The 26,557-nt window shown below is 46.1% G+C and overlaps 1 protein-coding gene across 2 annotated transcripts in view; it reads left to right on the forward strand.

Moving 5' to 3' along the window:
• The first annotated feature begins 8,134 nt into the window (after window positions 1-8,134).
• The window catches only part of LOC118219851 (adenylate cyclase type 9-like), a 39,442-nt gene continuing 21,019 nt past the window's right edge, over window positions 8,135-26,557 (forward strand). For both annotated transcript variants that reach the window (XM_035403324.1, XM_035403325.1), the window contains exon 1: window positions 8,135-12,028. In XM_035403324.1, the coding sequence (XP_035259215.1) occupies window positions 10,219-12,028 (1,810 nt within the window). In that variant the 5' untranslated portion in view covers window positions 8,135-10,218. The remainder of the gene's footprint in view (window positions 12,029-26,557) is intronic.

Below are 26,557 nucleotides of genomic sequence, written 5' to 3' on the forward strand. Positions count from 1 at the left end.
TGTGTGCCGAACTTAGCTTAAAAAACGTGCGAGCCTTACACACGTACAAACAGAGAGCACGGGATCGCTAAAAAAAACAGTAGCTGAGATCCACATACGCCCACGAGACTACGGCAAGCGTTGAAAGGGCCGAGTGAATGTATCGATTCATTCAACATTTTGTCCAAATAAAGAGATGCGTTCGTAAAAGGACGCGGTGCCGCATGTTTTATTCTAATTCTGACTCCCAGGAGGGGAGGCAGGATGAATTTTGGCTGTTGTTAGGAGTTGAATCAGGTGGATAAAAAACTGCAGTCAGACACTGCAATTCTCCAGGGTCCCCAAGTTTATTAGCCTGGTGAGCAAAAGCCGGAATCTAGAGGTCTAGAGGGGTGGAGGTCCAGGTTGAGAGACGTTTCGACATAAATTAAATAGGCTATAGCTCAGGTTTTACCTGGATATTGACTGGCTACATCCTAGTCAGCAAGAAAACTTTCACTTTTCAACCAGATGTAGCTGGGGTTTTCACCTGGGCACCCAAACGGCATTTCATCGACTTTTCAACACAAAAATGTTCCCTGGAGGAGTCATTAAAGGCAAAGGTTACAGTATATAGCATGTGTGTGGTTTATGACCCTGCAGTTACAACTGTTTACCACTAGAGGTAACCCTGGTCATCTATGTGTAGTGGTTCCCATAATCTATTTATACTCCGGACCCACATTAAGTGAGTACATACATTCGCTTCCATAAAAATGGAGTGTGATATGTGATCTCCGGCCCTGATCTGCCCCCTTACCTGGCTATGAAATGTTTATCTAAAAATGAGGTAACTTGTGCACACTGCTATTGACTCCTGCTTTACTGAATTTAAAATATGACATAATATTGGTTCAGTCAATATTTCCTGTTAATGCTTTCAAATCTAATGTAAACTTTGTTGTACAGTGATTACCAGTATTGCTGGCTGAAGTTACTGTGTAGGTTTTGGAAACATGTGACTACGTACACACAACTACATTAACCTTATTGGATACCCAAAAAATGTAGCTCCACAGTGAATGGTACAAAATTCAGTTGTTACTAGTTGTGTTTCCAGGAAGACATTTATATCTTATTAAATTAATTATGTCATCAGTTCAGATCACTGCATTGTTCTAAATTTCCATTGCATTGAACATTTCTGACAACAGCACTATGGTTGGAGTATAGTTGAAATGCCAGAATATGAAATGAGACAAAATTACATAAACAACCTTCAGCACACTAATTCAAACATGCATCCTAATTCCCTATGATTCCACTAACACAACTAATACTGTAATGAGTACCCCTACTGCTGTTAATGTTGCCACAGCTGCTGCTGGTACAACTACTGACAAGGGCCAAGGATAATGTATAATACAGGTTCTGTGTTTAGTGTGATCCTATCTATAATCTGAGCAGGAGCTTGACTACAGATGATGAATGTTTGAGTTGCTGGTTCACCTACACATGTGTGTGTGTGTGTGTGTGTATTCCTGGCATTTGCTGGATTACAGTTGATTGGTGTTTGGGTGTACATTCCTCTGAAGCACCTCTTTTGCACGCCTTGTGTCACCTCCAGAGGGTAGGCGAAGACTTCTCAGTGTCCGCTGTCCATCAAAGTCCTGCGCTTAAATTCCAAAGGATGTCAAACGCAAAACACAAAACAGACAATCACCTGATCTGATCCTGAACCTGCTTTGAGCTCTGGGTGTCAGACACATATGTACACACACACGCACACACACACTCAATCACACATGTATTCACACATGCACACACACACACACGCGCACACACACACACTCAATCACACATGCATTCACAAACACACACACGCACCCTCAATCACACATGCATTGACACACAGAGACACACACACTCAATCACACACACAGACACACAGACACACAGACACACACACACAAAACTCAAGTTTCACATGCACTGACTGGTCTCTGGGCCACGGCCACACCATACAGGAGACCACAGCATCGCCCCCCCCCCCCCCCCCCCTGTGCTTTACACTCTCATAGGAAAAACACAGTGTCACGGATGATCTGCGGTATACGCATCACAACTCAGCAAACCACCGGAGCTCAGGCGGTGGGGTGTTTCGTTTATCTGGACGCTATCCTTCATCCAGATCCACCAGGTTAACAGGCTTCCCACTGCAGAACGTTCCTATGGCTATGGAAGCTGCTGTCCTATCGGGGGAACGGCTCCTGTGCCACTGCTTACTGCTCTGTGGCCCTTTAAGGCGTGCGAGCGCAACCAAGCGATTAGAATGCTCTTGACTGAACACTGATGCTGACGTAACAATCGCTACTGGTAATTGAATGCAATTGGATTGAGTGGAGTTCTAGAACACTGGCTCGGGACTTTTCAAAACATTCCAAGAAATCGTACTCTTCAGAGGTTCAACAGTCTCGAGAGCGTCACACAAGCTACGTTGACTCCAAATGGCTTTAGAGACATCACAAAAAGGCCATTTCTGAGTTGTCATGAGGGAGTTTGTCTGAATGCACAAAACAGAAGCCTGTAAATTCATTCTTCTGAAGAAACTGATATTGAGGTGGCCTGCTTTCTCATCTACATTACACAGTGTTCTGTCACTGCCGAAGTATGCCATTGCCCTGTTGTTAGCTGTTTGCCTCGTACTTGAAAATGGCAGTCCAGAAGGAAATAGATGAGTTCTGGAAGGTGATCTTTCTCACCAAGTGCATGTATTTTGAACAGGTAACTGCAATTAGGTCTGACTGCAGGCTACACACTTTGAAAATACCAAACCATGACTGACCTTCACAGTGACACCCTCACAGCAGAAATGAGGGGGACGTAATCTCTTAAGGTCCAGGAAACTGAAATCTGTGAATTGTTAAGTAACAAAAACCTTAAATACAGTTAAATCTCTTCTAAATGTAATATGTAAATGATACTCTTGCCACTGTTCTGTGTGGTCAAAGCAAACTAAGTTGAAAATGCCTATGCATTGCCCCTTCTCTGGAGAAAGCAATACGCTTTTGTGTTTTCCCAAAAATAAAGAGACCTAGGAGAAAGTGGTTTTATTTATGGAGCCCACAGACGCTGCAATATTACAATAGCCAGTATATACAGTCAGTATTTGCAGTGTTCATTTTCACCCAGAACTTATCGCAGAATGTGGTGGATTGGTAAGTAGGACGACCATTAGCTTTCAACAATTAAATAGCTTTCAAGCTTAAACATGTGGAATCAAAGACTTGCTTTATTTGGGTGTAATGTCCGGAGTTTGAGACTGCTATGTGTTAATGTACAGTAGCTCAGTGTTACAACTTTAGTTCACGTTGAATGATCTTCAGGTGTATGTTGCTTTCTTTTGTTTTGCCAGGTAGTGTAAGGTTACTGCATGGAAAAATCTTCTCTAACCAGCTCTAACCTGGCTAGCGACGAAGAATGGTTTTGATCTATGTGGTCACTTCTGGCACTAAGATCTTTACTTCACTCGAGTGTGTTTTTCTGCATCTCTGCACTTTGAACTGATGCACTTGTTGTACGTCGCTCTGGATAAGAGCATCTGCTAAATGCCTGTAATGTAATGTAATGCAATAACATATGATGTGTCTTACAGATATGAATGTTAATGAGCACAGGATACACGCCCACCCTGTCCTTGTCTGCTGAACAGGTCACAATAATATAATAGTGTTTATTACAACGTTATATTTGTGTTCAAAAAATGAAAGAAATACTAAAAAGACAATCAATTGTCACTTCTGGGAAATATGACCACAATTTGAATCCAGTTTCCTGGACCTTTAACCCTTTAACGTGCAAGGTCACAAATATTCAGTTAGAACATTCTAATGCTGATGTAACAATCACCCCTGTTAACTGTAAGCAATTGAGTTCTGGAATGCTGACTTCTGAAAAAAAAACATTCCAGAAAATATGTTCTTCAGAGGGTTAAAGGTCTTCAAACAGTAGCAGCCTATCCTGTCTGACAGTTGACACATGACTTGGACTTCAGACATGTCATGCTGAGGAAGTGAAAGGCTTCAAAAAAAACTAACCAACATGAAATAACCAAAACTAACCAATGGTTTTATGGGCATTAACAGTAACTATACAGCATGCATGGGCATGTGTGAGTATACATACACACACACACACACAAATGCGCACACACACACATACACATATACACACACAGCAAAAGTGCACACACATACACATATACACAAACACACACATAAATACACGTAAACATAAACGCAGACACAAACATAGACTCAAACACATACACAAACACACGCATATATGCACACACACATATGCAAGCACAACCACACACACATACGTACATACACACATTCATACACGTATACACACACATCCTATACTCATACACATATATGAGCATACACAAACACACAATACACATATACATGAAATACACATTCATATATTGCAGCAAAACTGCAAAAAACAGATGTGGGTTGAGCCCACATGGTAGAGAGATATAAACAGTCCTTCATAATGTTTATTAGGGGAATTAACAAAGGAAGGGGGCTGTTACATTCACACCAAGGTCCAGTCCAAAAGTCCAAACCTCTCCCCCATTCTGTTATCTGTTCACCTATAAATCCCATTAATTCCACACAGGCACGAACACCAGCCCCATAAATTAACCTTTTTATTTTATTTTATTTCTTCATCCCACCAGCAAGTTGGACTTTTTTTCTGGCAAGAAACTAGCCTCGGAAGTCTATATATGGTTATTTATGGCCATTGGGTGGAGCCAGCAGACTGATGTCATGCCTTTAGCCATCACTCCCTGGGCCATTCCTAGCCAACTGCCACTATATACCTACAGTGAGTACAGGGAGAAAATATATTTTTACAGACATGAATTATATTTGTGTTTCATTATATTTATTATATTTCATTATATTGAGTTCAAAATGACTACGCAAAAACTTTTCAATTGTCGGCTTGGAAATCTAAAATCTCACGTCTAAAAGTTTTTAAAACACAGATTTATTTAAAATCTTTAATGAATTTTTGTTGTAGTCATGGTATAAGAGATATACACCACTCCATGCCTGTGCATAGACCAGAATATATGGCACTTTAGGGTGGTTAATTCTCGTACATGCACAATATTTTGCAAGTGATTGTATATATATATATATATATATATATATATATATATATATAAGCCTTTTTGCAGAGGAATGCAATATATTTCAGCTTCTGCTGATATTGAAACTCATAAAAACGCACAGTTAAAAATGTATGCGTTTACCCAGGAGCACAACTTATGTAAGGGGAAGAAAGACAAAGAAATGTGCTCGTAAACGTCTGCGATATTATAACCCCTCTCATAAACGGCTAACCTTGAAACGCCAGGGTCTGATAAAAGCAACTTGCTGAGAATTCAAACTCCTCTTTTTACCCCTGCTATAAAACATGCCATTGAGAACTGCGAACAAAGTGTGCCTAAATGCAAGAGAATCACAAACGCACACACACACACACACAGGCTCACATGCACAAAGAGCACGTGCACGCAGAAACATACACACACGAACAAACAAACATGCATGCACAGGCATACACAGACAAACACATGCATACACACACGTGTGCTTAGGTTCTCAGAAGATCACTTACCACGGTCATTCTGAGTGACTGACTCTGTTTTGGATATATATGTACAAATATTTATTTTCTGTAGTAGGTCCTACAAGGCTCATTAAAAGACCAAAAATAATTCCCAGCATGCCTGCATATCAGCTGACTGGTTCCACAGCACAAAGTTACATCAGTCAGGCCACACCCCCTTGGTCATGAGGGAACAGCCTTTTGTCTGCCATTACTATGCATCTTTCCTGAGAATTTATGTAATGTGATGATGCATTTAACAAGGCTGAGCAACACACACGCACACACACACATACTCACACACTCACACACACGCATAAACATACATGCACAAACATGCACGCACGCACACATACACACACACACACACATAAACATACATGCACAAACATGCACGCACGCACACATACACACACTCACACATGCACACACGCACATACACACAAAGATGCACACATACACACACTCACACATGCACACACACAAACATGCAAGTATGCACACATACACACACGTGCACACACACACACACACACACACACACACACACAATCATGTACGCATGCATGCATGCATACACATAACTACACAGGCACACACCAATGCACTCTCACAACTACATACTGTATATGGACTTCACAAAAATTAAAAATATGTAACACGCAGAAACTTTACTTCTGCAGATATTTATGTATATAAATAAATTTCAATCTATTCTTCCCTGCCTGATTCCACTTGATTCTGATTCAATTCATTCCCAAGCTAGACTGATACCTGAAGCACACCAAACTCATTATCTGTGTTATGTTTGTCTTTTCCACCGTTACTTGTGGCTGTTTATCCAGTGACTCCAGTCATGCGATTCACACTTCAGTTTTCCACTCTGGAAGATTTGAGCTTTGACGGATATGATTCTACTCTGTGTCCTTCTGTGCCAGGAGCATCTCTTATGTGTCATTAGTGAGCTGCATGTCCTTTTCTAACACAATGCCAGCTGCCCTGAAGAAGGTTGAACAGAATACATCAGATCCAGCAAATAAATTCACAGTGAAAAAAATATCACAACGAATTTGAATAGTTCACGTTTTCTGTGTGATTTCAGCCAGCTCATTCGATATAGAGAACATTTAATGCCGGAGGGGGGGCAAACTGAACAGCAAGGGCGCCGCAGTGTCCGTGGGTTTTTGCAGTTTCCTTTCAACTGGCTGCCAATTACGACCTTTGGAACAAGGTGTGTAGATTCCTTAGCCATTCAATGATTTAAATGAACCACTGGTGCTGAGAACACCCCGAAAACCAGCAGATGCTGCGGCCCTCCAGGACTGGAGTTTTATACAGGGGAGCCCAATCCTGTTCCTGGAGATCTACTGTCCTGTAGGTTTTCACTCCAACCTGAACAAAGCGCACCTCATTCAACAGCTAGCTATCTCATTGAGCTGGTAATTAGTGAAATCAGGTTTGAAATGAAAATCTACCGGATGGTCGATCTCCAGGAGCAGGACTGGCCACCCCTGGTTTTATAAGACTGTGCTCAAGGGCAGCAGACCAAAGTAACATTTGGGGGTGCCTGTGTATTATAATGGTCAGGGAGCTGGACTGAGAACCAAAAGGTCGCAGGCGTGCTTCCCATGAAGGAGGTTGCGATTGCAACCTTGAACAACATACTCAACCTGAATTGCTTTAGTTTTAGTGTGCATCCAACTCTATAAACTGACACACAAAAAATTGCAGAAAATTGAGGTATTTCTGGGAGGTATTGTGACAAGTTCTCAGCCACGAGGAAGGGGTGCTGACAAATTGTACATCATTCTATTTTTAAAAGTTTTTTTTAATGCAATGAGCAGAAGCTGAATGAAATCCTGAAACAAATCGGCTGTGATTACGCACTCCCGATTTGCTAACCACAAGCTCAAAAAAAACCGCTAAAATGACAGATCCTGTGAATGATTGGCTGAATTAAATAAAACGTTAGCATGAAATGCGGAAACAGATTTTACTCTCCTTCCACACTTATTTTAGACTAATGTTTGAAAATGAGTGATTGCACATCTATATCCTCGTCAGATCTTCTGAAAAATGGTAACAGACACATGTATGAATTTCAAAAGTGTTCATGAAAAAATGTAATCACCATGCATTTATACTGATTTATATTACATCAACACAACAAGATACCCGAAATATGCACAGTACAGACAGATTGGTCATAGGTCAACAAATGAAATGTGTAAGACCGTAAATACAATTTTGCGTAGATAATGTTAAAGTGTGTTTTTAATTCTTTGAAATGGACACGTGCGTTCCCTCATCCGACGCACAATAAAAAAAAGCAGCAAACTCAATTTCCTTATACAGCCAAAAGGAGCGAACAGCAGTTGAGACAAGTCCAGAAGTCAACCACTGATCTACGACACCGGAATAGAGAAGGCACTGGGTTTATTCCATGCGTGCTCACCGCCACCGTTCCCTGCTGCGCATGCGCTCGTCAACACCCCCTCTGTTTTATTCTTGAAGCGAACTCTGCTTCACAACACGCGCCGAATGCTACTGGCGGATCAGAAATTTGTTGAAGAAGATGGTGGCAGCGAGGGCGGCGATGTCTGCGCTTGACAGATAAAAGAGCTGTTTTCTGCAACAGCAGCCGCAACTCGCCGCAGTTCTGCCAGGGCAGAGTAAACCAGACACGAGCTGGCAACAGGGAGGGAACCCCCGGGGATAAAAAAGGAAGAGGACGCAACGCAGTAGGACACTTTTGATGTTGTAACCAGGCACATGTGGGATATAAACGAAAAAAACCCGGACCTGTCCAAAATTAAGGAATTCGTACAAACTGCGGAATCGCGCCCTCGTGCACACAGTTTAATTAAATTAAAACGGCAAGACCGGGGAGACCCGTTTTCAAGGGATTTCGAATCCACTGGGAGCGGAGGGGAGGGAAGACGAGCAAATTATCTCACACTTGGGGCTCCACGAGTTTGCTGTCTAACGAAGGGAATTGTGGCCTGACGAACTTTAAATGCGAGTGCGGAGCCATAATGGATTTACCTCCATTCTATTCGCACTTGTTTCCTGAATATCTCATGTCACGGATGGTTGATTTTTTAAAAAAGTTTCTGGTCGTTACCACGCCTTCATATGAGGATTAAAACGGACTGAAAGGTTTTAATGGACGTTTCGATAGTTTGCTTGTTGGCTGGTTTACATGGACCGATTGGTCTAATAATCTTTAAGGCAATATTGATTTAACCAGCTGGGTGGCCTTTCAGTCTTAAGTAAATATTGAAAAGTGTGATCCCAGCTTGGTGCATGTGTTAGCAATCTGGAAACGGGACTGCAGTGTTTTAATTTTTTTTTTGTTCGCTGCTCCAGCGACATGTTTTTAATGTATATCATATTTCTCCATGTTACGGACTCCACAAGCCCTTAGGAACCCAATGATATCACCGACCGAGATCCGGACTATGAGCTCAGGAAAGGACGGGGCTCGTTACGGGGAATAGGCCCGCTTGTTGAATTGGGCAACGGTGTGGGTTATCGGTCTTCTAGCTGAGTGCGTTAAAAACAGTAGCCTACTGCGTTTTTGACCCGTTCGGGAGTGTTCTGCAGTCTGTTTTAGAAGTAAGGGCATACATTAAAGATAAGATGTCTTTTTTCAACTCAGGACCCAACTAATGCTTGGAAAGAAGAAACATTTTTTCAAGGCTGTGGAAAGTGGGAGAGTTGTTTTTCCGATTGTGTGAGCTGTTATGACACAATGTAGTCCATTAGTATATCGCAATTTAGCTGGCTACAATAGGATTTTTTGCGTTGCAAAAATAATCCTGAAATGACAGTCCTGACGAAAGCAGTCTGAAATACACTCAAACACACACGCGCGCGCGCACACACAGGAGTTGTTAAGTAGCTGAGCGTTGATCGGGAAGTCTGGGATCGGGGAAATATGAGACGCCGATGCACTTTGTCTTCGGATTTTGATGTCAAAGTTTGTAAAGGAAACCTCTGTCAGCATCGCGAAGGTAGGGGGCTAAGTTGGAAGGAGTGGACTGGCCGCGCTGCCACCCGGTGGCGGCGTCAAAACAGAGCTCCGTAGCTCCGTACAGAGCCGTGGGCCGAGGTGACAAGAGAGTCATTAATAATATTTTGTTTCGACAAATCATTTCAGAAAATGTTGTTTAAATATTTTAAGCTAAAAATAAATACACAGTCGGGGAATGTTTCGTTTACGGGAAGGAGTGACGGGGTTGGACCTCATTCCAGGGAACTTGAAGGCTCAAGTGCTTCGGAACAGTGGAATATATAAAGAGAGATGGACTGACGTAATTATGAGATCGGATAACGAACTACTCGAATTTTTGGAACTTCAATAATGACTGTACCGTTTGCGATGAAGTTCTTTTTTTCTTAAGCTCGTTTTTTTGTTTGCCCACACGTGTTTGTTCATTCGCCCAGGTTTTCCATTCGTGGAATAAAAGTACACCGAGTTCAAGTCACTTTTTGTGATCGCCGGCCAGTAGCTGTCATAGCTAACCAGCCTTCGGGCGTCAACATTATTTTCTGTGGCACGTTAGCATGGCTTCGCAGTCGCCGCAACACGAGCAGCTTCTGCAGCACGGCACAGAGGTCAGCTGCGACTCCAGCGGGGACGGCGCCGTGTCCGTGCGGATTAATAATAGCCACAAGCCGCTCAAACACCTGCAGCCGCAGCCTCAGCCGCATGGATCAGAGGCTCCCGGCTGCGGTGGCCGCGCGAAGCCCTGCAAGTACAGCATTTCCTCTAGCTGCAGCTCGGCGGAGTCGGGTTTGCCGAGGACGGCGGCAGCGGGTTTGTGCGGCCGGAGGAGGGTGCCCCAGCTATTCGAGAGGTCGGCCGGGCTGTGGTGGAACCCGCGCTTCGACTCGTCCATCCTGGAAAAGGAGTGCCGCGAGCGGTTCTTCCCCCAGACCCGCCGGCGCTTCCGCTACGTGCTCTTCTACCTGGCCACCGCCGCTGTCCTTTGGGGCGTGTACTTCGCCGTCAACGGAGCCAGGTGCGACCCCGTCACCTTCCTGGTTCCCACCGCCGCCTTCCTCCTGGCCTGCCTCCTCCTCTTCCTCTTCACCTTCACGCGGCTGTATGGCCGTTTCTACACCCAGGCCTCGCTGCTGCTCATCGTGGTGACCTTTGCCATCACACTGGCACCCCAGGCACAGAAGCCCGTGCTCCCGCACCCCAAACTGGACCTCAACGTCTCGCCGGAGGGCGCCTTCGATTGGGTGCCCTGTATTTCCCCAGTGGGCACCTTCTCCCTGTGCATGGAGGTGCTTCTGCTGCTGTACAGCGTGCTGCACGTGCGTCTGTACGCCGCTGTGCTGCTGGGTGTGCTTTACTCCCTGCTCTTCGAGGTGCTGGGCTGGCTGTTCCTCCCCCTGGCCAGCAGGGGGAGCAGTAGCAGCGAACGCCCAGAGGACCTGGCCTGGCTGCTTCCTGCCAAGGCCCTGCTGCACCTGTGCGCCCACGCCATCGGCGTGCAGCTGTTTGTCATGTCGGAGGCGCGTTCCCGCACCACCTTCCTGAAGGTGGGCCAGGCCATCATGCACGGGAAGGACCTGGAGGTGGAGAAGGCGCTGAAGGAGCGCATGATCCACTCCGTCATGCCGCGCCGCGTGGCTGATGAGCTCATGAAGCAGGGCGACGAGGAGGGCGAGGCCTCCGGGAAGCGCTACTCCTCCAGCTCGACTCGCGGCGGTGCGTCCTCCGCCTCCGGAGCAGGCGGGGCTGGCGCCTCTGCCTCCTCCAGCCCCAAGGGCCACAAGAGGAAGAAGACCTCCATCCCCCGGGCGCAGATCATCTTCCGGCCCTTCAACATGAAGCGCATGGAGCCGGTCAGCATCCTGTTCGCCGACATCGTGGGCTTCACCAAGATGAGCGCCAACAAGTCGGCGCACGCCCTGGTGGGGCTCCTCAACGACCTCTTCGGCCGCTTCGACCAGCTGTGCGAGCTGACGCGCTGCGAGAAGATCAGCACGCTGGGCGACTGCTACTACTGCGTGGCGGGCTGCCCCGAGCCCCGCCCGGACCACGCCTACTGCTGCGTGGAGATGGGCCTGGGCATGATCCAGGCCATCGAGCAGTTCTGCCAGGAGAAGCGGGAGATGGTGGACATGCGCGTGGGCGTGCACACGGGCACCGTGCTCTGCGGCATCCTGGGAATGAAGCGCTTCAAGTTCGACGTCTGGTCCAACGACGTCAACCTGGCCAACCTGATGGAGCAGCTGGGCGTGGCCGGGAAGGTGCACCTGTCTCAGGCCACTGCCGCATTCCTCGATGACCGTTACCAGCGGGAGGACGGGCAGGTGACGGAGAGGGTGGGGCGGAGCGTGGTGGCCGAGCAGCTGAAAGGTAAGGGGAGGGGGGCGGTGGCTCGGCAAACTGGGGTGCGGGAAGAGGGGGGGTTGTGTGTAAGAAGGCGTGGCCAACTGAAAGCAGAATCAGTGGCTAGCTTCTGATACAGACTGAAGTCCCATCTCTACAGACTTAAACGTGACTCCCTTCTCATTCCCATCCCCTGTACACTTCAGTGTAAATTCAGGTTTCATGGCATTTTTATGGCTTTTTGCTTCTGCTCTTGGGGCTTGTCACGGATGTAATGTGTATGCATTCAGGATTCAGTGTTTTGGTTCGTGGTTTGCTTAAGTTCATTTGCATTTCTGCTTTAGTGATGTTGAATTTACACCCACGGAATTGCTTTGGCAAACATCCTACTATAAATTGATAGCGTGTTAGCCGTGTGTGTCGCTCCAGATAAGAGTATCACCTAAGCAAATAAGATGTGTAAGTGGTGTAATTAAAGGGGGGGATTGTGGGTAGGGTTTCTGGTGGGGCTGGGTAAAGGTTAGGGAGGTGGGATTGTGGGTAGGGTGGCTGATGGGCCCAGGTGAAAGGTTAGGGAGGTGGGATTGTGGGTAGGGTGGCTGATGGGCCCAGGTGAAAGGTTAGGGAGGTGGGATTGTGGGTAGGGTGGCTGATGGGCCCAGGTGAAAGGTTAGGGAGGTGGGATTGTGGGTAGGGTGGCTGATGGGCCCAGGTGAAAGGTTAGGGAGGTGGGATTGTGGGTAGGGTGGCTGATGGGCCCAGGTGAAAGGTTAGGGAGGTGGGATTGTGGGTAGGGTGGCTGATGGGCCCAGGTGAAAGGTTAGGGAGGTGGGATTGTGGGTAGGGTGGCTGATGGGGCCCAGGTGAAAGGTTAGGGAGGTGGGATTGTGGGTAGGGTGGCTGATGGGCCCAGGTGAAAGGTTAGGGAGGTGGGATTGTGGGTAGGGTGGCTGATGGGCCCAGGTGAAAGGTTAGGGAGGTGGGATTGTGGGTAGACCTGTAGAAGACATGCGTTTAGCCCTGCGCTCTTGTTTGCCTTCCTGTCTCCTGGTCTGGCTGTGTGTATTTGCATTCAGTGGATCATGGCGGATAAAGGTTCATGTAAACTATCTTCCCCGCCACCCCCCCCCCCCTCTGAGGCTGCCTTCCTGCTTGTGGTAGGGGCAGACATTTTGGGACCCCTCACAAGGAGTCTGGTGGGTGGGTCACCATAACTTTCTGGATCTTGTAAAAACTGGACATGTCACCCCCTCCCCCCTCCCCCCTCCCCCTTACACAATCACACACACACACACACACACACATACACGCTCACACTCACAGAGTGGCTATGAATGTTTATTAAAATCAGTATTTGTTTGTCTGGTGAGGAGCGTTGTTTATAAACCCAGAACACTTGTGGTGATTGGAGGGTGTTTTGGGTTGGGGGGGGGGGAGGGGTGCGGATGGAACAGGTATGTCAGAACTCCATTCAGGTTTAGGTTATGTTGTGGTACTGTGCTAGGGGAGCTTATCTCTCCTCTCTCTCTTGCTCCCCCCCTACCCCCCCCCCCCCCCCCCCTTAAAAAAAATAAAATAAAATGTTCTACTGAATGATGTCAATGTAAATGTAATGTGATATCATATTGGGAAGTTGTTGCTGTTTGCTGTTGCTGTTGGTATTGAGAAATGCTACCAGAACCATGTAGCTGGTATAATAAAGCTTGGGAATACACGTGGGCCCTCCTTCTGAATCCCATTTGGGGAAAGTTTGTTCCCCACGCTGCCCCCTCCCCCAGGCCTCTGTGCTCTTGAGGAACTGCAGATGGTTCTTGTCAAGCGCTGCACATTGTATTAGATTAGATAAGATGAGATATATTCCCTTTCATCTCCTGTGGTGCAGACAGGATTAGCAGATATCACATTCGGTCCGATCTTTGATCTCACTTTTTGCGAAGATGACCTTGTCATCAGAAGCAGAGGTAATGCGGTTTGACATCAACTTTTTGCCTTTTGCGCGCGCGTGCATGCGTGAGAGTGCGTGTGAGTACATGTGCTTTATTGTTTCATCACTGTTAACTCATGATTCGGATGTGGTACCGGACCCATAGGGCAGCGCTCTTCTTCACTGGATCAGATCAGATCAGAGCTAAGGACTGAGCATCATTCACCGAGTTTAAAAGGCTTTTTCCCAGAATGCACCTGGAGGACCTTCGGGCCCGTTTCTCGGCAGTTCCAGCCTTCCGCTTCCTGTCTGTCTACAGACGACCCGGCCCCCTCTGTCCGTCTTTTCGGTGACTCGCGTTACCGTAAGGCCAGACTTGTAACTTCCCCGCAAGTTGCTATCCGTTGCATTTTGTTTTGTGCCAGAACAGCCTGCCAGACGAATCCTTTCTTCTTCGTTTTTTTTCTGTTTCTCGTTTCTCTTTTGCGTCACGGCTCAGGGAGCTGTCTTTTAGCCGAGCGTATCTAAGCCTGCGTTGTGCTAACGTAGCCCTGGTCTGGCCAGTTCTTGTTGGCTTGTGCAGAGACAGAGACGTCATGGCTGAAAAACTGTTTATACATAGTTTATATGCCGTAGATAAAGGGAATAGAGTAATGTTCTGTTCAGGACTACTTTTTTTATCTACATGGGCCAGTTAAGCTGGATAAAACCATGTTGTCCTTTTGGACATGAAGTACCATAGAGCTGTTGAACGTACAAAATGCGTACTTGCATACATTCACAATCGTAAATCATACATTATTGTTGGATTATGTACCATAGAAACTCTTGAAACGAGGCATTAGAAAGGCTGTCCAATGGCCCTAAAGAGTGGGACTGACCCCTTGTTTTTAGTTTTTTTCCTTCTTAAGTCATGCACTTATGAAGTCAAGTGGGTTGCTCTTGTTCTTTTTGGGCCGTGAAAGCCTTCCCTATGATTGGTCTGAAGAACATAAGGATGGGGAGGTGCATAGTTATAGGAAGAGGGGGTTCTGCTCTTAAAGGGTCCTCCCACCATCTACATCTGCAGGTATTTGTGCAGGGGTCTTCTAATGGTGCAGGCTTAGCCATCCTGCCTGGAGACAGTGTGCTATGACATGGGGCTCGGTGCGCGTGTGTGCTTGTTTGTGTGTGTCTGTGTGCACGTATGGGTGTTGTGTGTGTGTGTGTGTGTGTGTGTGTGTGTGTGTGTGTTTGGTGTCTGTGTGTGTGAATGTGTGTGTGTGTGTGTGTGTGTGTGTGTGATTGGTGTCTGTGTGTGTGGTGTCATTCACTGTGTAACTGGTACAAAAGTTCCTTTGTCTTTGCCCCTGCTACAGTTTTCCTGCTTGTTTGGTCATAGAGAATCCCCGAACAGCCCCCCCCCCCCCTCCAAAAAAAAACAAATGTATCCCACGAGCCTCAGCACCACCTGGTTGTCAGGGCATCCCCACTTTTAACACCTTCCCACCGTGGACTGGCCTTTCTTAGTAGGCTGGGGTAATCAAATCAGGGATTTGTGCGGTAGTCCTCTTAGTCCTCTTCAGTTAAAAACCTTCTAATCCCGTATTTGTGATCTTACGTTAATGCGATCACCCTCCCTGTGTTCATGGAGGCTTACTCTCAGATTAGTTAAGTGAGGTTTAAAGGTGAAAAAGCTCTTCAGCTGTGCTTGGGCTAACTGTTAGTAGTACTTTGAAGATCTCTAGAATAATGATGGGTTATCATTGAGCAAATTACCATACACCTGCAGCATGGGTGGGAGTTGATGGTCTTTCACATGAATATTCACGAGCTTCCACTCCCTTACAAGTGAATTACTGTCTATGACTATGGAATGAATATCTTGGAAAACAATCGTGTTTGTCTCTTATTTCATCATTGCCATGTTGCTTGAGCAGTTATGCATCGTAATGTTGTTTATTCATTAAAAACTAGGAAGTTTTATACTGGTGGAGTATCAAAAAAGAACTGGTATGATTGGTTCTTGTTGGCTGAATCAGAGCTTTTGAACATCACATTTTAGGATGTTTATATTGGAATTTGCTGACTATTTCTCTCAGTTATTGTTTGTATCATTGTAAGTCTTAGTTTCAGGGTTGAAGTGCTAATTTACAGAGTATACAGTGTGCACCATTTTCCTTCAGATCTATCAATGTCTCCTTTACCATACTGACATCTGAAGTCATCAGTTACACAGGAAAATGAACAAATATGGGGCAGGACATGGAAAGATACAATTTTTTTGCATCGGTTGCCGTTTCAATATTCTTTCTAATGCCTATGTGCTCTAGATAAACAAGGGTTGGCTCAAAATGAGTTCTAAGTGTGGTCTCTGCACCAAACTTTGAGGAAACCCATCAACCTGACATTGTGTCACCTCTGCAACGCTCATCTTAATGATGCACACACATTTAGCCCTGGTCTTTCCTTTGTGGTGTAATAGTACAATTTGAACAAGTCCTTTAATGTAAAAAAGAGTAGAACCAAGGCACTCTTCTAAAGTTAAAAAGCTTTAATATAAGGCTAGTTCATATTAGAACATTAAGAACTCCAACATTTTTTTGGCCAAGTGTCTGGATTCATCAGGGAGTGTTGTAGTTTTATGTTGGAGTTTTTAATGTTCTAACATGACCTAGCCTTATATGAAAGTTTTTTAACTTTAGAAGAGTGCCTTGGTTCTACTCTTTCTACTCTAAACTCCTACTGCTTTTGTATGCTGTAGCCCTCTATCTGTTAGTCCTTTAAAGTATTTTCAAAGTGTAAGGTGGCTGACATCTTTCACAGTATCTTATGTCCCTAGTTCTTGTTTATGATTCACGCAATGAATGGATATAACCCATAGCATTAGGCTTTGGAACTTTGAAGCTTCACCGTTTTTTGAACCCATCATCACAGCGGCCCCATCAAAATTGCAGCACACCCAAGTATGGTGCTAGAGTTTTATCGGCATGCTTATCTAGTGATATCTCTAACTTCTGTTGTCCAGAGTTTATTGCTTGTGATATACCAGTGAACTCTTCAGACCCTGGTCTGGAAAAACCCCACATTCTGTAGGTTTTAATTTCAACCCTGATTTTGTCCACCTGATTCAATGTGGCTCAATGAGAACTCGGGCTGCTGAATGAGGTGTGCTTTGTTAGGGTTAGAGTGAAAACCTACCGGACGGTAGATCTCCAGGAACACGGTTGGGCTGCCCTGTCAGAAGAGGAATCGACCAGTACACAGATACATAGTGCCCTTCCCACCGCTTCATTCATATCTACAATTTGGGGGACAGCTCTCCAAATTCTGAGATCATTTCACTAATTTCTATGACTTGAGTGGCAAAACAGCCATCAAATATCTGACCAGTGAAACCTCAACCTCTAAAGGTCTAATAAAAAAAAAGTGTTTATTGATTAAATGCCTGCTTTCTCTTTTTTACCAAAATAAAAGCATTTAATCTTTTTGGGAGTTCTCTCGTATATTATCCCCCATCCAAATGGCTCATTGCAGCTAGCATCAAGTCAGAAATTACCATTAGACAAGCTAATCTGCCTGGCTAGACAGCTACATAAAATTAGCTTAGATAGTTGGCTGATGTCAAATGAGGGTCAAGTGCATGTTGAGTAGCATGTTTAACCCCTTGAGATGCAAGATCACAAATGTGTGATTAGAACGTTCTTAACTGAACATTCTAATGCTGATGTCACAATCACTACTGGTAACTGAATGCAATGGAGTTCTGGAACACTGGCTTAAGAATAAATTTTTAAAAATACATTACAAAAATCTTTAATTCAGCTAATGGGAAATGCTCATTTGTCACTTAGCATTTCATTCCAGTGCTAGGCAAATGGCACAGGTGCTGTTTGCGGTGCTGTGCTGAGCCGTGCCGTGGTGTGCTGTGTCATGCCATGCAGCTGGCAGGTTTTCTGGCCTTGCCTTGCCTTCTGGCATTGTGGCTGTGGTGGTTGCCTTGGTACACGCCTGCTGCTCCTTGATTTGCCAGAGCTGTGGGCCAACCCGTCTGTGATTGGTCTATAATATCCTGTGGAAATCCTCCAGCTCACACCAGGTGCAGTATCTCTGAGTAATATCTGATACCAGCTCATGGTAATCGCTCTACAGACCAATAACATCACAGCCTGTGTGAGCAAAGCATGGGGCAGGTGTGGGAAGGGCGTGGCAGCAGATCGCCATTGTAAATCCCTTTCTTTTTGTGGTAAGGTGTGACCTTTGACCCCCCCCCCCCCCCCCCCCCAAATATACCAGTGCAAACGCCTTTCCAGTAATGTGAGACTTTGGACCTCCTTGCCCCTGATTGGCCGGTCTCGTTCTTGACTCCTGGTGAGAGGGGCGGGGCCAGGTTGTGCTCCTCTTTGTGGAGCTGGGTTGTGCTGCCGTAGGGTGGGGCTGTGTGAATGTTTCACTGTGCTGATGCTGGCTAACCTCGTAACCTTCCCTGTTTGCGATGCAGTTTGTGCTCTGTCAGGGAAGGTAGTGGCTGTCATGGGATGGGGGAGGGTGTTTGTAGGGGGTACTGGAGGGATGCTGAGCCCTTACTTTGCACAGGGACACCAGAATTGCCCACAGACTACAGAAGGAGAGTGGGTATAGAACAGAAGGCATGATTATCCTGTCATGAGTCAGCGGCCAGTGTGTGTGCGTGCGTGCGTGCGTGCGTGTGTGTTACTGTCTCTAAAATAAGAACTGTGTGTCTGGCCTTGCAGGCTATTGCGCTACTCTCCTTATGAGATGTTTATAACTTTCGGTTACTGTACAGTTCAAAGGTTCAGTGTAATCGCGAGAACCATGCCTGCTGCTCCAAGAAGTGTGTTTACAACTGTGTGTGTGTGTGTGTGTGTGTGCATATGTATGCATTCCAGTGCTCTCCCTGTAGGGGGCGGGGGGTTATGGGGGCAGATGGGTGTTGCCATGGTAACATTATAGTGTTTAGGCCCATTGGGCATATGGATAAATAGTCTCTAATTTAGAGCTGCTAAGACATCTACATGTCTGAATGGACTTCTGGGTGAGTGGGCTGAGTGTGGCTCTTACACAGTGTCCCCAGTCTCCCCTCTCATCCAGCCCTGCCTTGCTACACCCACCCAGCCACCTGTACAGCCAATCACATCTGCAGTACTACTGACTGAGACAACCAGCATTTATGAACCAATTGGAGAGGGGCATGGGGAGGCAGCTGACTAAAGAGATTAATAAAGCTGTCCTTTGTATTCTGGGTCAACTTTGGCCACAGCTGAGGAATGCAGTATACGGTGGCTGTTTGGATTATAGTGTTTGGAGTGGTTAGATGATTATAATGTGGCGGTTAGATACTAAATAAATGTAATTAAATGTAGTGACATTTGGCATGGCCGTTGGAAAATGGAGTTTGCGATGGTTGCTTGGCGCTATAGTTCAGAGTATTTGTTGGGTCATGGAGCTTGGCGTGGCTGTTGGGTAATATAGTGCAGAGTGACTGTTGGGTAATGTAGTTTGGAGGGGATTTTAAGTAATGTTGTTCAGAGTAGCTCTTAGGTAATGGAGTTCTGGGTGGCTTTTGGGTAGTGGAGCTCAGAGTGGCTGTAATGGAGTTTGCTAGTCTCACCCATAACGGAAGCCAGTTAGGTTTTTATTCTTATTGGTTGTGGGCATATTGGCAGGATTGTTGGTGCTGTTGGATTGTTGGTGCCACCTCCGCCCCCCCCCCCCCCCCCCCCCCCCCCCTCAATACACGCACACTCCACACAGCTAAACTGCTGACCAAAACCAGTTCAACTTTCAAACGCTCCATACCTTGATCATGTGTGTGTTTATGTATGTGTGTGTGACAATTGGATATATAGTATCTTTATAGATTAATTTACTTGTATTACAGTAGATGTGACTAATAGCCTAAAACTGCTCAGGACTGTGGTGGAATGCCGGTCTCCCAAGAGACAGGTTGATTAGCAGCTCTGAGGCCTTTATTGTAATGGTAATTGTGGAACACAGGCCAGAGATGAGCTCATTATGTGGGAGGGGTTTGGCTATAGGTGACAGTGGTTACCCAGGTGATCTGATAGTGAAAACATAATGGAAAACATTGACCTTGCCCTGTCACTAATGATGGAAACAAGCTAGAGTGAGAGAGAGGAAGAGAGAAGGATGGTGAGAGAAGGACAAAGGGCGTGGGAGGGAAAGACTGAGATGAAAGGAGAGAGAGAGAGGGTGAGAGGGAGATGGAGAGAGAGCAAGTGGTCAGCCCTGGTCTTGAGCCAGAGAGCCGCAGAGTTTGCTGGTTTTAAATCAGCAGCCAGTTCAGAGCCGGTAAGCCTGGTGAACTTCCCGGAGGGTAATAAAGCACTTTAATGGCTGCGGGAATCCCAGATTCCTGTACACATAGCCTTGCGTGTCAGGGAGAATTTGATGGGGTACTGAAATGGTTCTCTAGCAGGGTTTTTTTTTTCCTACTGTCCTGTAAAACTGGATGAAAACATTTCCGTGGTCGTTGAGCATCGCTGATGGCTCCACTTTCTCACGGCTGCCCCAGAGTCTGGGCCCTCTTGGGGACTGTGCGGGATTGTTTACGGTCTCACAACAGCACTGTGGCTGACTGTGGATCAGATTATGCTGGAGCATCTGGATTCGTCTCTCTGTCCCTTGGGAACCCCGAAACCAGCTGCCAGTTAAGGGCTTGGAAACGAGGTGTGAGGGCTCTTTAGCCAATCACCGACTTTCAATGAACGCTTAAGTTGCTGGAAAAACTCCAAAAACCAGCCGATACTGTGGCCCTCCGAGACTGGAGTTGAACATCCCTGCCTTAAGTACAAAAGATATGGGCTTGAAACCCTTAAACCTGAAATACGGGCATACGTGTAAAGGGACTAAGTCCTAAAACTGGAGGACAAATGGTTTGAATCATTAGACACTGTGTATATGCTGCTTAAATAATGAAACACTTGAAAATGCAGAGTTTATATTCATAAGCACACAGAATACATGCTCTAACGGTCATTCACTATGAGAATATATGTTAAAGTTCGTGGACATGGACAATTGGGCGCTTTAAATCATTGAACACCATAAATGTGGGTTTTAAATAGTTAAACACTGAAGGCAATGTTTCAAGTAAATCCCTGAACATCCTTTTGAATTGAAGTCCTTAAGCTCAGAGAGTCTGGCACAGGAGGCTTTGGAGAATGCAGGGCTCGTACATCCTTAAACACAGACACACATCGGCTCTCGTCTTTAGAAGCTGAGGCTGTGGGCCCTGTGCCAGACCTGAATCTGATTAGTGACATTCTCAGATGTGTTTTATGTTGTGTGTCTGTTTTGAGGGTCTAGCGTAATGGTGTGTGTGTCTCCGCTCATTTGGCCACAGGGCTCACGTCAGTGCTGTACGTGGGATTCCCGGCGGCTTCTGGTTCCTCGCGCGCCTGTTTTCAGAAACGCCCACGCACACGCGGCGCACACAGCTCGGCTGTGTTCAGGCGCGCGCCGCCTGCCTGCGCTATGAAGGGAAGTGGCGCTTGGTGTCAGTACGTCTGCGGTGTTTGCTTTACCTTCAGGGGTAATTCATTTACCGGAGAAAGCACGCAAACCCCTGATTACAGGATCCCTTTGCGTCCCATGCCTCCTCTGTTACATCACTTCCCGTCACAGAGGAAATGCATCTGTGTAAAAAAAAAAAAGTCCGTAGTAGAAGATTCCCTCTGTCAGCTGTTTCTCAGGATGAAGTCTAGCGGAATCTCTGATGTCACTGATGTGTCACTGAGGCCCAGGGTCACGTAGTGACACTCCTCCTATGTATTTATTTTTAAACTTTTAAAATAACGGCTGGTCACAGATTTGAACAGGAGTGAAGACTTTTAAATGATTGTCTATTTTGAGGCATGGATGGGAGCGGGTTGGATGGTGTTGCTTTAATTTTGAGAGCACTGTTTTGTGTGATTTATAATACTGATGTATTCCCCACACCCTCCCTGCTGAGAGAGATTAAGAGAAAGAATGGGAGTGAGAGAGAGAGATAAAGTGAGAGGATGTGGGTCGGTGACGGGGAGAGAGAAAGTGAGAGAGGGCGAGAGAGAGGGAGGGAGGGAGGTACAGGGAAAGGCATTTTAGTGGAGTGGCTGCTTTAAGAGCTCACTGCGGGGCGGTTGTTTGCATGAGTCGCGTATCGGAAGCCAAGGCTGCATGGGGAAGGGGGGGCGGCATCTCTCCACACCCCCTTCCGCTGAACTAATACCCATGGGCCTCAGCACACCAGATCACAGAAGGGTGGAAAGGGAGAGAGGAGAGATGGAGAGAGGGCAATGGAAAGACGGAGGGAAGGAGGGAACGGTTAACTCCGGAGAGCCACTGGGTCTGCTGACTTGTGCTTTGGCTATAAAGTCGGTCCCCAGAAAGCGGGTGGGCAGGTGAGGGAGTGTCGGTGTGTAATGGTGGAGGGGAGAGCAGGATCAGGACAGCGAGCCTGAGGAAATAGAACAGACCTGCAGGACCCCCTCACCACCAGGCAGCCTGGGGGGAAGCCCAGCGTTTCCTTTATACTGCACCGAGCTGCCAGCACTGTGGCTCAGTGTAAACAGTCACAATTTAGCCCTGTCCTCCTGTCACAATTTCCCTGCTATTGGGGGGGGGGGGGGCGGGGTTCTGAATGTTTTATTGGCAAGACTGTTTCTCAAGGATTTCCCACAGTGCAGGCACACAGTGTCCCTGTGTGCGTGCCTGTGTGCGTGCCTGTGTGCGTGCCTGTGTGCATGCCTGTGTGCGTGCCTGTGTGCGTGCCTGTGTGCGTGCCTGTATGCGTGCGTGCATGTGTGCATATATGCGCACTGGAAACGCATGCATGTGCTCTCTCTCTCTCTCGCTCTCTCGCTCTGTCTCTCACTCTGAAAAAAAACACATGCACACCCAAGGCTGTACCTTGTGAAACTGAAATTCGGGATGACATAATCTTAGAAAATAGCTGGGCTTGTTACATAGTCACACTCAGAAACACTGTTTCCTCTGTCTTTCTCTGTCTCTCAAAAACACTCTCGCACATTCTCTTTCAGATGCACACATGCACTTTGACACACAAGCATACACACACAAATTCACTAACTCAAACACATTCTCACTCATACACATGCACACGTGCACTTTTTCACATGAACACACTCCACACTAAATATGCCCGGTTGCCATGGCGCTGGCCTCTGAGCTCCCCTTATCTCTGGAGGGCAGTGGAGTCCAAGGACTCCCCGGAGGCAGGTGTGCAGATCAACCCCTGGGGTTGGGTGGGTAGGGGGAGCCCCTGCGTGTGAGCATTCTGATTACTCCCCTGCCCCCCCTCCTGTGACACAGCGTCTGTATGCACCCATACCCCGGGGCACCAGGGTTAAACCCAGGGGGTTTAAACACTGAATATGTTTAATATTCCCATCCTACTTAATGTGGCAAGTAGTCCGTCGTTCTCGATAAAATTTACAGGACCTTGTTCTCTAACTTCCTGTTCAGATACTCTTACTGTATAATTTGTGCAGTCACTCCAGCAATGGGCGGGGGGGGTGTAGTGAAGGGGTTCTGCTGAACATTTGGGGAATACCTGCGGTGTCCTGCCTTTTAATTCCGCCTCAGGGGTGAGTTTTTGTGGGCAGGCTGGTCCCGTTTTGGGTCCCGTGGGTGCTTGGTCTCGCTGTCTGCCTGCGGTGAGGGTGAAGTCTGTGTGGAAGGTTCTCTTGCTCAGGTGTTCTCTCTCTCTCTGTCCTTGTCTCAAGCCCATGCTTTTGGCCTTTAATCTCTTTGGTCCTCACTTGGGCCAGTCAGGGAAAAGGGGCGTGGTCATGTTGACGGACAGTGTTATCACATGTAGCTGTTAGAAAATGCGGCAGTCGGCGGTCCAGTGTCTGTGCTGGTGCGATATCAGCAGGAAGGAGGCTCTCTATTTACAGCGACGCTGGTCAGTGCGGAAGCTAACAGGAGCAGCCCGTATCTTTACCATGAGGCACTACGCTTTAGGCACCGAGCTCTGGCAAGCCTGACCATGCTAGCAAAGCTGTATCCCAGCACAGCGAGCTGTTATAATACCAGCACAGGGAGCTCCTGTTTAACACGCTGTTATAATACCAGCACAGTGAGCTGTTATAATACCAGCACAGTGAGCTGTTATAATACCAGCACAGTGAGCTCCTGTTTAACACGCTGTTATAATACCAGCACAGTGAGCTGTTATAATACCAGCACAGTGAGCTCCTGTTTAACACACTGTTATAATACCAGCACAGTGAGCTCCTGTTTAACACGCTGTTATAATACCAGCACAGTGAGCTGTTATAATACCAGCACAGTGAGCTCCTGTTTAACACACTGTTATAATACCAGCACAGTGAGCTGCCGTTTAACACACTGTTATAATACCAGCACAGTGAGCTGTTATAATACCAGCACAGTGAGCTGTTATAATACCAGCACAGTGAGCTCCTGTTTAACACGCTGTTATAATACCAGCTCAGTGAGCTCCTGTTTAACACACTGTTATAATACCAGCACAGTGAGCTCCTGTTTAACACACTGTTATAATACCAGCACAGTGAGCTGTTATAATACCAGCACAGTGAGCTCCGGTTTAACACGCTGTTATAATACCAGCTCAGTGAGCTCCTGTTTAACACACTGTTATAATACCAGCACAGTGAGCTCCTGTTTAACACACTGTTATAATACCAGCACAGTGAGCTCCTGTTTAACACACTGTTATAATACCAGCACAGTGAGCTCCTGTTTAACACACTGTTATAATACCAGCACAGTGAGCTGTTATAATACCAGCACAGTGAGCTCCTGTTTAACACACTGTTATAATACCAGCACAGTGAGCTCCTGTTTAACACACTGTTATAATACCAGCACAGTGAGCTGTTATAATACCAGCACAGTGAGCTCCTGTTTAACACACTGTTATAATACCAGCTCAGTGAGCTCCTGTTTAACACACTGTTATAATACCAGCACAGTGAGCTCCTGTTTAACACACTGTTATAATACCAGCACAGTGAGCTCCTGTTTAACACACTGTTATAATACCAGCTCAGTGAGCTGCCGTTTAACACACTGTTATAATACCAGCACAGCGAGCTCCTGTTTAACACACTGTTATAATACCAGCACAGGGAGCTGTTATAATACCAGCTCAGTGAGCTGCCGTTTAACACACTGTTATAATACCAGCACAGCGAGCTCCTGTTTAACACACTGTTATAATACCAGCACAGTGAGCTGTTATAATACCAGCACAGGGAGCTCCTGTTTAACACGCTGTTATAATACCAGCACAGTGAGCTCCTGTTTAACACACTGTTATAATACCAGCACAGCGAGCTCCTGTTTAACACACTGTTATAATACCAGCACAGTGAGCTGTTATAATACCAGCTCAGTGAGCTCCTGTTTAACACACTGTTATAATACCAGCACAGTGAGCTCCTGTTTAACACACTGTTATAATACCAGCACAGCGAGCTCCTGTTTAACACACTGTTATAATACCAGCACAGGGAGCTCCTGTTTAACACACTGTTATAATACCAGCACAGTGAGCTGTTATAATACCAGCACAGTGAGCTCCTGTTTAACACGCTGTTATAATACCAGCACAGTGAGCTCCTGTTTAACACACTGTTATAATACCAGCACAGTGAGCTGTTATAATACCAGCACAGTGAGCTCCTGTTTAACACACTGTTATAATACCAGCACAGTGAGCTCCTGTTTAACACACTGTTATAATACCAGCACAGTGAGCTGTTATAATACCAGCACAGTGAGCTCCTGTTTAACACACTGTTATAATACCAGCACAGGGAGCTCCTGTTTAACACGCTGTTATAATACCAGCACAGTGAGCTCCTGTTTAACACGCTGTTATAATACCAGCACAGTGAGCTCCTCTTTAACACAGTTATAATACCAGCACAGTGAGCTGCCGTTTAACAAACTGTTATAATACCAGCACAGGGCGTTGGCTGTATTTGACCCAAATATTTTGATTGTTGCACGACCCGTTTTAAAGTCATCTGTTTACTTTTTAATTGCTTGGCAGAAATAGATGCTGCATATTCAAGAATTTGAATGAGCAGGTGACAGGATGCGAGTCACTGGCCGTTTCTGCTGAAGTTCTTACTCCTTAAGGCTCATAATGTAATTATCATATTTCTTTAACCAGTTTTTTGGAACACTCCCTTAATGACATCCCCTCCTTAACTTCTTTGTTTTTCTCTGTGCTCTTCTCTTTTGTTTTTTCTCGCCCACATTGTTTCTGTCATTCTTTCATTACCTTCTTTTCTCTTCATCTTGTTCCTCTTGCTTGTTCTTGCTATTACATTACATTACATTTATTTGGCAGATACTTTTATCCAAAGCGACTTACAAAAAGTGCATTTCATGGTCATAGACAACTGCTAAACACAGGTTCAGTAAGGTACAATACTTATTTTGTACAGCTATTTCTAGCCAAGAACACAGTTTAGTTCACACCGTGAACACTATTCAGACCTAACCTCTGCAAAGCCAACTAGGCAGAAGAATAAGCTACAGTATTAGGACAAATACAAATTACCAAGAGTGCTGGGATGGGGCAACATGTAACAAGTGTCATGAAAAGGGGG

This window comes from Anguilla anguilla, chromosome 2 (assembly GCF_013347855.1).
Source record: "Anguilla anguilla isolate fAngAng1 chromosome 2, fAngAng1.pri, whole genome shotgun sequence".
Classification (NCBI taxonomy): Eukaryota; Metazoa; Chordata; class Actinopteri; order Anguilliformes; family Anguillidae; genus Anguilla; species Anguilla anguilla.